At 41.3% G+C, this 13,543-nt stretch overlaps 1 protein-coding gene across 1 annotated transcript in view; it reads left to right on the top strand.

Moving 5' to 3' along the window:
- Positions 1 to 11,965, top strand: part of Hsd17b11 (hydroxysteroid 17-beta dehydrogenase 11) — a 37,022-nt gene extending 25,057 nt beyond the window's left edge. Inside the window, exons 6-7 of the mRNA XM_028773709.1 lie at positions 9,457 to 9,573; positions 11,260 to 11,965. Coding sequence (XP_028629542.1) covers positions 9,457 to 9,573; positions 11,260 to 11,344 — 202 coding nt within the window. The 3' untranslated portion in view covers positions 11,345 to 11,965. The remainder of the gene's footprint in view (positions 1 to 9,456; positions 9,574 to 11,259) is intronic.
- Positions 11,966 to 13,543: the final 1,578 nt, after the last annotated feature.

A 13,543-nucleotide genomic window follows, 5' to 3' on the forward strand; every position in this document is an offset into this window, starting at 1 on the left:
GATAGATAGATAGATAGATAGATAGATAGATAGATAGATAATTTAATTAGTAATCATGGCAAAAAATGCAAAACCCTATAAAACCAGTATTCTTCTATGTGGCCAGATCCTAGCACTGCCCATATCTCAAAGTCTGTTTTCTCGAATATAAAACAAGAGGCAAGAAGTGTTCACATGGTATGTAAGCCTTGCAGTGGACTTGAGGCTTAAGCTCAGACTTTCTTTTCAGGGGCAGAGCAGCCTCTGGCCATGTAACCACACTCTGCTGCTGGGTCTCTTTCTGTCTCTGAAAAGGTCTTAGTGTCCGCAGAGTTTTAACTCAGATGGGCTGAAGGACTCACTACCATCAAGGTCTGTTGATTGCATAATCCCCACCTCCTTGTGAAGCACATTACTCTAGGGCCTGCTTCTCTCTCAGCCTTTCCTCTCCTTATCTAGCTGTTCCATCTCCAATTTTTTTTTAAAAAACAAAAAAGCCAATGGTATGCTTTCTTCATAAATATTTCAGATTGAGCACTTGGTGTTTGCTCTCCTCTGAAGTCCAGAAATTGATGACTCTTTGAGGAATTTGCAACTTGAGCCAGGCCTCCCAGCGCTGAGCTGGCCGTTCTCTAACTTGAGGCAGATAGCCAGTCTGTCAGCAGCACACAGTGTGGTTGCACGGCTCAAGGGCTGTGACGCTTCGCTAGCAAGATGGCAGCCTATCCCTTAGTGTGGTTTTCAATCTGCAGCATCCCTGCAATCGAGGGCTCAGCATCATCTTGTGCAAACGTGCTGTCCTTGATGCACAGATCCATCAGTGTAGCCGAGATGGGTGGGGAGGACCCTGAAAACAGCTGGCGAGACGTGCTAGTCCTTCCAGGAACGTCTCCTCTCAGCTGCTCACCCCCGTGACATTTTCCTTTCTCTTAAAATACAAGCTGGAAATACCTTTGTCCTTTATCATATCTAAGCTTGTCCTGTCCTCAGTCACAGGCCAAAGCCATCTTTCTAGAAATTCCTTTATATGTTCAGTCCCAGGCTAAGGTTAGGAAGATAACAAAACCATGCAATGCATTCCATGTATTTTCCCTGGCCCAGGCGATTGAAAGTTTTACAAAGTCAGTCTAAGTTAGGTTCTTAGACTGGCTTTAACTATTTTCTCCCAAAGATAAAGGTTGAGATGAATCCAAGTTTAAAATTTTCTGAAGATCCAGAGACTCCACCCCAAAATGAGTCTTGGAGTCTGTTTCCCATTGTTGTTTTGTTTGTGTCTCTGTGTGTATGTATGTATCCGTGTTCATGTGTTCACATGTAGGCTGCACATGTGTCCACATGTATGCCTCTCTCTGTATGCATGTACACAGACTCTTCCCTCATCACACCCCACTGTTTTCTTTTTCTCTTTTTCTTTTTGAGACAGGGTCTGTCACTGAACCTGGGGCTCACTGATCCAGCTAGGCTCGTTGGCCAGTGAGCTCCAGGCATTCTCCTGTCTCCACCTACCAAGTGCTGGGGTTACAAGTGCAGGCACAGCCCCTAATAAGTGACAGGGAAGGGACCTTGGGTTCTCACGCTTGTGCATCAAGTGCTTTATAAATTGAGCATCTCCAGAGCCCCTAGATATGTTTCATACAAGAAGGGAAAGTGAACTAAAAGAAGGAAGTATCATCGCCAAAGCAAGCCTGGAGTCTTTGAGTCCACTCATTCTGAAGAGGTGGACTACCTGTGACAAAACACAAATAATCAAGGTGGTTGACTTGAGAGACCAGGGAATGTAAGTTGCAGAAGACTCAAGACTGTCACTCAAGAAGGAATCCGACTGGCTTGAGAAACAGGAAGTAGAGTGAGTGTTGAGGCAGAAGGATGATGACAGAGATTGTGGACCCGGACTCAGGAGGCCTGGGTACAGAGAGCTTATAGGCTGCCAACTCGGGAGGTCCTGAGGAAGGGCAAGAGCGCTTCAAGCCCAGGAGTGGAAGGCATCCTGTTAACCTGTAAAAGATTGTATCCCAGTACCAGGTCCCATGTGATAAGAAGAAAAGTACCACTGAGCAGAGAAGGGGGAATCTGGATAGACAGACAGACAGATGCATAGGTACATAGATACATAGATTCACAGATAAATAGATATAGATGATAGTTACATACATACATACATGATAGATTGATAGATGATGGACACATACATACATACATACATACGCACATATGTACATGGATGAAGATAGATATCCCTTTCTCTTACTCTCCCTCTCCCTCTCACTCCTCCCCTCTTTCTCCTCTCTCTCTCCCTCTCTCCCTCCCTCTCTCTCTCTCTCCCTCTCTCCCTCCCTCTCTCTCTCTCTCTGTGTCTCTGTGACTTTGTCTCTCTCTTTCTCTCTTTTCCTCCCTTCCTCCTTCCCTCCCTCCCCCTCTCTTTTTCCTTCTTCCTCTCATTTCATACAGTCAAAGCTGGACTCAAGCTCTCTATGAAGTGAAGGTGACATGAACTTCTGACCCTCCTGCCTGCCCCTGTCTTCCAGTTTCTTCCGCTCCTAATTCCTGTAACAACTCTGCAGCTGGTCATCTTTCTGTCACTCTGGCAAAATACTGGTGATAATCAGTATATACAGAGAGAACATTTATTTTTGTCCACAGTTTTGGAGATGCGTGCCTGTGATTGGTTGGCTTCACGTTTTCTAGCGCATAGCTAGGTAACACTTCAAGGCAGCAGCTGGTAAGCCAGGTGTGGTGCCTCATGCCTCTAATTTTAGTGCACATTAAGCTCATTGTCACAAATTAAAGACCATCTTGGGCCTAAGTACTGAGATCCAACACAAAACAAAACAGGAAGCTTCCTTTGTCATCTGTTCTTGGAAGAATTTTAAAAATATTTCTGTCAGTTCTCCTTTACACATTAAAAAAGGAGAAGCTGGGCATGGTAGCTAGGATTTCCAGTTCAGATGGGACTATGTAGAGAGCTCTGGACCAGCCTGAGGTATACAGTCAGACCCTGACTATCTTAAACGAGCAGTCTTGAGTGCCGATTGAATTTCTTATTAAAGACCTACTCCATTTTTCAGTTTCCTTTTTGAGTCAGTTTCAGTGGCTGCCATTTCTTGGGTCTGTGCATCTCACATGGACTCTGTCACAGGGCTGTTTATGGTGCTCTCGGAATCTTTATTCTGTGAGGTCCTGGTGATGCTCTTGCTTTAATTCCTGCTTTCATCTTCTGTGTATTCTATTTCCCTTGGTCATCCTAGCTTAAAACATTAATTTTGTAGTTCTTTTCAAAGAATCAGAGTTGGCTTCCGCGGTTCTCTGCTGTTTCCAATCTCTGTCCACTAACCCATGGTTTGTCTGCTGTTTCCAGTCTCTGTCCACTTACCTATAATTAAGTCTTTATTGTCTTTCAATTGTCTTGCTTTGTGTTTGGTTTCCTATGACTTGTAGCTTCTTTTTTAATGTTTTTCTTACTTTGATATTATAATGTAATTATATCATGTCCTCCTTTCCCTTCTCTCTCTCCAAACCCTCACCATGTAATCCCCTCACCTTCAAATTTGTGGCCTCCTTTTACTTAATTGTTAATGTAGTTAATGTAGTTGTGTGTGTGTGTGTGTGTGTGTTCTTTTAATATATAAATATAATCTGCTCAGTCTGTATGATGTTACTTGATTTCAGGGCTGACCATTTGGTATTGGATAACCACTTGGTGTGTTCTTCCTTAGGAAGACAATTTCTCCTGCTCTCAGTTTTCCTTAGTTGCCTGTGGTTCTTTGTCTAAGATTGAGGACTCATGAGTTTCCTCTCACCCTCCACAGTAGTGTGTCCTTTGTCATCCTTGTAAAGCTCACATTTAAGCAGTCCTGTTAGTGAGACTTTATGGTGTAGCCTCTGATAATTCTAGGAGACACAGTCTGTCCCTCTGGCTGTGATGATCTTTCTGCCCCCTCTTCTGCTATGATCCCAAGCCTTAGGCTCAGGGCTGTGTTACAGATGTATCTGTTGTGACCGAGCTCCACAACTCTGGATCTTGATGGGTTGTAGTTCTGTAATGGCCAGCATCGGTTACAAAGAGAAGTTTTCTTGATGAGGGGTGAGGACCACACTTATTTGTGGGTAGAAGGATAACCATTTAGAATGTAATTAGGAATTACAATAGCTTAGTAAAGTGGCAGTTATAAGTTCTCTGAGAACCATGACTTTATTAGCCCTCAGTAGTTGGCCAGGTTTCCAGTACCAGCATAATTCCCCTCTTGTTGAATGAGACTTAAGTCCAAGCCGGGCAGTGGTGGCGCACGTCTTTAGTCCTAGCACTTGGGAGGCAGAGGCAGGTGGATTTCTGAGTTCGAGGCCACCCTGGTCTACAAAGTGAGTTCCAGGACAGCCAGGGCTACACAGAGAAACCCTGTCTTGAAAAACCTAAAAGAGAGAGAGAGAGAGAGAGAGAGAGAGAGAGAGAGAGAGAACGAACTTACCTTGGTTACTCCCAAGGTAAGTAAGTGTGCTACTACTGCACCTTAGGGTTATCTGATCATGCTGGCTGTGGTTCGTAGGCTTTATGGTGGTGGGAGGGGAAGTGGTGGAAGGGAAGGGGAAGGAGGCAGGACTATCGGTGGCTTCTTAACATGGACTTTCACATCAGTTGATTTGTTTTTTTGTTTTTTGTTTGTTTGTTTGTTTGTTTTGTTTGTTTTGTTTTTTTGCGTTTTTTTTTAATGCAGATGTTCCCAGTCTTGGGTTCCCCTCGGAGTATTGTATGTCACACATTTTTCTATGGCGTGGCTTCTTTTCATCTCAAAGCACTTCTGGTTTTCAGCAGCCTCTTCTCTGTTGCACAGATGTACATGAGTACACTACTCACCTCCCTGTGACTGTGAACTTTCCAGTTCCCTTTGTTACTGACTTCTTATTTTTTTAAGATTTATTTATTTATTATTATTATATTATATTATTATTTATTTATTTATTTATTTATTTATTATTACTTATGAATATACTGTAGCTGTCTTCAGACACACCAGAAGAGGGCATCCAATCTCATTAAGGATGGTTGTGAACCACCATGTGGTTGCTGGGATTTGAACTCAGGACCTCTGGAAGAGCAGTCAGTGCTCTTAACCGCTGAGCCATCTCTCCAGCCCTGTTACTGACTTCTAATTACACTCCATTCCTGGTTTCTTCCATTAGAGTCAGAATGTATTTTGTTTGATTTCAGTCTTTGTGCTCTTACCAAGATGTGTCTTGTGCCCTAAACTTGGCCTACCCTAAAGAGGACTTCTCTTGGAAAGCAAATCTCGTCTGCTACTGTTAGGGGAGTATGCTACACATTGAGTCAGTCTAGCTGACTTCAAATACTTCTGAAGTCTTCTGTCTTGTGGTTTTATACACTGTTGCAAGCAAGAAATAAACTCTCCAACTATGTTGTCAAAACTGTATATTCTCCTCTCAGTTCTTATAGTTTTAGTTTCATATAGTTAGAGTCCTATTAGGAGGAAAAGGACTTACAGACACCACTAGGGAAACCAAAAATGTTATACAGGCTAGGGTCCCCACCTCCACGCCCCCCCCCCCCCGTGTGTGTGTGTGTGTGTGTGTGTGTGTGTGTGTAGCCCAATGAAACCCCTCTCTTTCTCTGTGTATGTGTCCCAATGAAACTTTATGTACATTAAAATTAGAACATAATATAATTCTCACATGAACTGTTAAGCCATTTAAATATAAAACCTATTCTTAAATTACAACTCATATAAAGACAGGCAGCTTTCAAACTTGAACCATGGGTCAGAGTTGGCTGGCCCCTGCTCTAGAAGACTACAGAGAGGCGATGTCTTCCCAGGATAAAGACAGTGGAAGAGAAAAACCTTTGCCTTTCTCTAGAAACTTGAGATAGAAACTGGGTTCAACAGCCACCATCAAAAGATGGCCAGAAGCCCACTGACTGTTTTTTCATTGTTGTTTTTGAGAGAGGTTCTCACATAACCCAGGGTAGCCCCCAACTCTCCATGGATCCCACAATGACCTTAACTTTTGATCCTCCTGGATCTCTTTCGAGTGCTGGGATCACAGCTGTGCACTACTCACACAAAAAGGTGGTGCATGCCTGTAATCCTATCACTTGGGAGGCAGAGGCAGGAGAATCTCTGAGTTTGGGGCCAACCTGGTCTACAGAGCTTGTCCCAGGGCAGCCAGGGCTACACGGAGAAACCTTGTCTCAAAAAAATAAAAAAATTTCAAAATACTGAATTTCCTCCAACTAAACCAAGCCTACACTGTCCAAATTTTAGCATGCCAACATAAAAGCAATGATGTCATCTATGCCACTGAGAATCAGTTATTACAGATGTCCCTGTACACAGAACACACCCTAAAGCTGTTTCTTTCTCCTTTTTCCCTTTTATTGATTTTTTTTTAGCCTTAGATACTCTATGCTACTATAATTAATTCATATCTTTGTGGGGTTTTTTCAAGACAGGGTTTCTCTGTGTAGCCCTGGCTGTCCTGGAACCCACTCTCTAGACCAGGCTGGCCTTGAACTCAGAAATCTGCCTGCCACTGCCTCCCAAGTGCTGGGACTAAAGGCATGTGGCACCACTGCTTGGCTATTTTTTGTCTGTTTGATTTTTTTTATTTTTTTTTTTTTGCTTAATTCATAACTTAACCACATTTTTCCCTAAATCTACTACTAGAAAAATAGAAACACCAAATTATTACTACTTAAAACACACAAAATTATTTTTTCAATTGTTTATTACATATCAAAAGGTTTACTTTTTCTCAACCTGGAGACAAAAGACAAAAATATGATGTCAGTATTCAGGGGCCAAGGATGTGACTGAGTTTGTAGAGGACTTTCCTGACATGCATGAGTCCCGATCCCTGGCACCACATCAAACCAGGAGTAGAGATACATGACTGTAATCCCAGCACTTGAGGAAGAGATTTCAAAGAAGAAGATGTATAACCAACATTTCCATTCAGAAGGCTGGAAATAGAGATGACTAATAAATAAACTGGTGATCTGTGTCATCTGTAGGCCCAAGAGTTCCCCCAAGCTCCCCAACCAGAACCATAGCCCAAATGACCTCTATAGTATCTGACGACTGAGACCACATCTGATCCTTCCCTAGGCCCGTAAGCCCGTACAGTAGCTTATCCCTAGAATCCATCTTCTTGGAAGAAGTGACATGTACTCTAAATTGAGCTTTGGTGTAATTGTGCCTCTTTGTGGGCAGGGGATTGTATTACACCAGGAAACTCCTCCAAATTGCACTGTGCTTAAATATGTTTACAATAAACTGCTTGGGGTCAGACTGTAAAAGTTTGAACCAACACTGGCTAACTAAGTCATATTGAACCAAATTTCCTTCTTTGCCCTACACTGATCAACACTCTGCCCGCCCTAGTGGTCACAGGGACCCCCCCATAGAGACCCTGGTGTTTTAAGAACAAGCTGTTTTTAATTAAAAGTCTTCTGGAAATAATTTATCCCTTTTTGTCCAATTAGTGTTATAAACAATGCAGCCTAATCTAAGTTGTCAGAGTAGGTGTCATTGATAACTCTTAGAACATAGCCAACTCTTAAAACATTTCTCTTTTACTGAAATATAGCTCTATTTTTTACTTTAGATACTTACAAGTTTTATATGTGTATATGTCTCTGTGGGGTCGGGGGGGAGGGAGGGAAGGAGGGAGGGAAAGAGGGAGGGAGGGAGGGAGGGAAGGAAAGAAAGAGAGAGGGAGAGATTATTTTATCTCAGCTGGTCCATAAGTAGATGTTAAGTCACACAGCAGAGCTTCTACAGCAGAGTTGTACAAAGTGCTAGCAGCAAATGCCCATTTCACCACCGTCACAATCCAGGAGTGTTGGTACTCATCTGTATTCACCAAGTGATGCCCTGTGGGTAGCTGAAACCTGCCATGGGAGGGAGCATTAGTACTGTGGAAACCACCAAACCCTGCAAAACTGGAAAGTCTGTCCTTTGGAGAGCCACTGCATGATGCCTTGTGCCCATAGGTTAGGAAACAACAAAGATAAAACCTGAGTTTTGGTCGTAAGCAGTTGAATTGGTGCTCCCCATCTAGTGATTGGATTGCTTAAGTGATAAGTCAATCAAACCCAATTCTTTGGCCTGGAAATCTTTCTCAGTCTTCCTTCTTGTCCATAATTCCCTCCTTCCTGACCCTGAATGATTGGCTCATAGTACTGATGTATATTTCATCAGTACTATGATGCACAATACATCAGTACTATATTTGTACAAAAGCCACTGTGAGCATTTTAAAAATATGATTGTGTTTCTTACCAACATGAGAACTTTGGAAGAGATTGAACTTTTTCTGAGATCCTTTCTTTCAGCCTTTTAAACCACAAGGCTTGAGAGTTACTGTACTTAATTCAGAAGTCGTCTGACTTTAGGCAGTGCACGTACATCAAGCAATGTTCAGTCAGTTGCTATAGCACCTTCTGGTGGTGGGTACCAGGTCACAGTGAGCACTTCCTGGTGGTAGATTCCAGGCTAGAGTGTGCACTTCCTGATGGTAGGTACCAGGCCAGGGTGTGCACTACCAGGCCATGGTGTCGTATGTATTGCTTCAGAGTCCCATGGTGAACATGGTGTTCTAATAAATGCTGATATGTGTTAAGAATGAAGAATTATATTGTGTATGGCTAAACTAAAATCTCCTTTCTATGTCCAGTTATTGTACTCACTTTTAAGTACAATGCTACATTCTTCTCAGTTTTATTTCATAATGTAATTGTTCTTTCCAAATGAACAATTTGTAACTACTTCTAGTGTTCTCATTTTTTTGCACATATCACATTTAGTGAGTGTGTGATTATGCACCCCTTTATAACACCAAAGACCAGCTCTCATGCACCCTCTCTTAGGTGGACTTACTACAATGCCTAGATTGTTAAAAGCCACTTTGAGGGACCACTTGTGTGTCATATTGCATACACAGGGAAGATGTGGCACGGATCAGAAAAGAAGACTGAAAAGGAAGTCAAGAGCTGTTGAGAAATAAAGCTTCTTTATGGACATCGAGGACCTGGAGCCAGGCACACAGGCCAAGTGACCATTCCTCTGACACGTTAGACATTGTCCAATAAAGATACTTAATATATGATAACATTTCAAAATTATATTAATTACCAAGGTGACTGAAGTCTTAAAAGTGAATTTGTTAGCTCTGTTTTAGCTAGTCATTTCCCACATTGTCATGTTTAAGGACTACATTGTCTCTTGCATTAGGTCATTGTGAAGTTTCAGTGGGAACACCACTGTGGAAGGCTTAACACAGTGTGTGGTTCACAGCATGCATTAGATAGGTGGCTAGTGTTAGTGGGAGTGTGTGCCTCTGAGAGCCTGTAGCGGGGTCAGCTGCCTTGATTAGTTAAGGCTCAAGCCGTACAGTAATTCCACGAGTTCAACCTGGAATTTCCACTTCAGTGAGATACCTGGTTTCTGAAGCCTGCCTCTGTTTCAGTTTAGGACCCACCCTGGAACCTGAGGAGGTGGTAGAACATCTAATGCACGGGATTCTCACTGAGCAGAAAATGATTTTTGTTCCGAGTTCTATAGCATTTTTGACAGTATTGGAAAGGTAAGTGACAGCGTGTTTGTCTGCACTAGAAGTCAACATGTTCGTATTAGACTTAACATCTGTTGATAAAATGCAGTTATATGGGAGTAAGCCAACAAAGAATAATAGGCTGAGAGATTCTATCAGTTTTTAAAATGGAGGGTGCTGATCATTAGGGAAGAATAGCTACTGAAACATTTTCACGTTTTTAAGGTTTGTCAGTTTTGTTTTAAAAGAAACTTATGTACCTTATCAGTGAACAAGAATGTTTTTAAAAGCATTTTGATAGTAGAATCACTGGACAGTAAGATTCGGAAAGAGACCAAAGTTAGATTCTTAGGTTTTAATACAGGACACTTGAGTCTGGATTCAGAAATTTGTATTTTAACAGGTAACTGCTACCAACAGCCATTCAAAAGAATCATATTTTAAGAATTACTGAATTAAAAATTAAAATAAGACTTAAGAGATTTGTTATAACAAGCATTTTATCACCTTCTGCTTAAAGCCAGTTGGACACACCCTAGGGTTTAGGTACAAAAGCTCAAGGGAAGGGCTAGAGAAATGGCTCAGTGGTTAAGAGCACTTGCTGTTCTTACAGGGGGCCCAGCTCAGTTCCCAATATGGAGACTCACAAATGTCCATAACTCCAGTTCCAGGGGATCTTGCATCTTCTTCTGGCCTCAGAGGACACCAGACACACACAGAGTGCACTTAAACACATACAAAACACTCATTGTAAAAGAAAAATAAAGAAATCTTTTATTTAATAATCTGAAGCACTCCCTGGGCACTCCCTGGGAGTCATGGCTACTGTCTGTCTGACACAGTTACTGGGTCTTACATTACTGGGTGAGCACTTTCCAAGCCTGCTTTGAATGTGGTCTAGGAGATCACTGTTTGTTACCACGCTGACTTTCTAGGCAATCACTATGTGTCATCACACTGACTTAGCATTCTGTGTACTTTCTCTCACAGGACTGTGAAAGGCTTTTAAGCCTTAGTAAACAGGGAGAGAAGGATGGGACAGGTTCATGCCACCACTGTCCCTAACCTTTTTGTACTGACATGGAGATTGGTCACAAGTGCAGTTGGACATGAATTTTTTCATATACATGTGAGAAACTTAAGTGCAAAGGTCAATTAATTTGTTCAACATTATGCTCAAGACCTTATGAGGGTTATTTTTCTTAAATGGCTTCCCTTCTCTGGGCTTTAGTGGAATATTCAATGATGTTCTGAATTATAAAGCAGCATATTAGCTCTGAATTTTACTTTCTTCCAAGCTTTAGGTTGTTGTTTTTTGTTTTTTTTTTGGTTTTTTTTAACCTATTTAGCATGTCAACTATTCAGTTTTATAGACCTCCACTCTGAGATCTTTTGAGAAAAAAGAATAGAGTTATATTTATTTCAAAAATAAATAAATGTATATATGTGTATATTTAAAAGGCATTTGGGACCTAAAAAGATATTTGTATATTTAAAAGATACTGGTCCTACCCTAGAGAAAGTTAAACCCCTTGTTCCTCACTTAAAAAGGAAGTAAATTTAAGTGGAAAAAATGAAGTCCAAGTTAAATCTCATACTCATGGCAATAATGAATCTGACATAATATATCATAGATTAAATTATAAGCATTTTAAATGAATATGCTTTTAAAATGCACTTAGTGTCACTTTCTTTATTATATTTATCTGTCTCTTCTAGGATCTTTCCTGAGAAGTTCCTGGAAGTTTTAAAACACAGGATCAATATTAAGTTTGATGCAGTTATTGGGTACAAAGACAAATGATGCAGACGGCCCGGTTTTCCTGAAAGCTGATTTACTGGATTCAAGTTGATTTCATCTAATATTAATCAAAATTTTGATGTTTTTAATGTTTTCTCTTTATCTTGTTTCTTCCTTGACTTCTCTTCAAGCTGTGACCATTGTCATGAAAGCCAGTTTCACATCATAGACCCAAACAGCTCTTTGTGGGGGCAGGGGGGGATCTGTTTCATGATAATAATTTCCCTAGATTCTGTAGCTCATCTCCAAGTTTCCAGAACTTGTACTGTCAGTTTTTATTTACAATATCTGTAACTGCATTTTCAGTTTGTCTAATTCACACTTCCTGTTCTATCCCATATAAAATTAGAAACCTTTAACCTCTCAAGGTGAAATGAAGGACTGAGTCTAGTGTCATGTGCTCTGAAACATCCCATCCCATGGAGCAGCACTGTTTCCTGAGATTCCTGCCCAAGGAAGCCTGGAGTAAAAGCACATGTGGGATTTCAGGCTGGGTACAGAAAAACACACGTGTGGATGGACAGATGGAAATAATAAATGGACCAAATCTCATGTTCAGTGTCTTCATCTGCTGCAGAGAGACCATGGCTTGACCTCTAAATAAAAGGAAAATCAGTAACTTGATAAACTCTCTCTCTCTCTCTCTCTCTCTCTCTCTCTCTGTCTCTCTCTCCAGGGAGGTGGCACTTCATGGTGAATAGATTGTTAAGTAGCTGCTAAAGGACAGTCTTTGGAAATTACTTCAGATGAGCTGGGCATGTAGCTCAGTGGGTAGTGTGCTAGCCTGACAGGCTCAAGCTACTGATCCCAGCACTCCTCAAATCTGGCTGTAGCTGGAGGCAGGGGCAGTTCAAGGTCACACTCGGCTGTGTAGTGGTTGGAGTCCTGGGACCCTGCTTTTAAAAGGAAATGACACTTGGATATGAAGAACCTGAATAGTAGCCTCTGCCATCTCCAGACAGCTTTATTCATTTGGCTCACTCATACGTGTACCAGCTTGCCAACCTTAGCTACCAGTGAAGTGGGTCGGGTAGAAGCCTCCCGAAACTTTTAGTAAGAAAACTTACTATGTGGCTTAACGCAAGGATGAATTTTAGCAATAACCAGTATATAAAATGAGCACTTCTTTTTGCATATGAAACCAGCAAAATGGAAACTCATCTCATTTACTGAGTGTTCACACATACACACACACATACACACACACACCCTAGGCAGAGATCACCGCTAATCTCACAGTACTCCTCTGAACTTCAGGGACACATCCAAGTGTTTTCTTGATGTCTCTAAAGGTATGGCCTACAGGGACCTTTAAGTACGAAAAGAAAATAACAAAGTTTAGCAAGTATTTCAGTTTAATAAGATTCTAAATATGGAGATGGTTCTAGCTTAGTTTGGAAATTTTACAGAGAATAACTTGTCCTGAGATGTGCTATGGAAAAAAAATTAATGTTTAGGGCTGTAGAGATGGCTCAGTGGTTAAGACCACCAACTGCTCTTCCAGAGGTCCTGAGTTCAATTCCCAGCAACCTCTTGGTGTTTCACAACCATCTGTAATGTGGTCTAGTGCCCTCTTCTCGTGTGTCTGAAGAGAGCAATGGTGGTGTACTCATATACATAAAATAAATACATAAGTCTTTTTAAAAAATTGTTTAAGCTTCCAGACTCATGTCAGAACCAATCAGCTGATCTAAATCATGGACAGACTAAACTTGCAATGAACAATATTATAGACAATGATTTTGTAAAAATATACAACCTGTATGGTGGTGCGTGCCTGTAATCCCAGGAAGACTGAAGCAGAAAGATCATGAGTTTCAGGCCGGAATGAGCTACATAGCTATGTTCTGTCTCCAAACAAACAAAAAAACCCACATAACCCACAAAAGATAAAGTTTTTTAATCAGGAGGCAGGTTCATTTCTAACAGTTAAAAATCCTGTGCATGAAGAACATAAATGTTCTAGTCCATAGAAAATAATGAGAAGAAAAAGAAAAGTCGCCAGGCAGTGGTGGCACATGCTTTTAATCCCAGCACTTGGGGGGCAGAGTCAGATGGATTTTTGAGTTCAAGGCCAGCCTGGTCTACAGAGTGAGTTCCAGGGCAGCCAGGGCTACACAGAGAAACCCTGTCTCAAAAAAACTGAAAAAGTAAAACAAAAAAGAAAAAAAGAAAAGTTGATCTGCTGATTTCTCTCTTAAA

Source organism: Grammomys surdaster, unplaced genomic scaffold (genome assembly GCF_004785775.1).
Source record: "Grammomys surdaster isolate TR1022 unplaced genomic scaffold, NIH_TR_1.0 233, whole genome shotgun sequence".
Classification (NCBI taxonomy): domain Eukaryota; kingdom Metazoa; phylum Chordata; class Mammalia; order Rodentia; family Muridae; genus Grammomys; species Grammomys surdaster.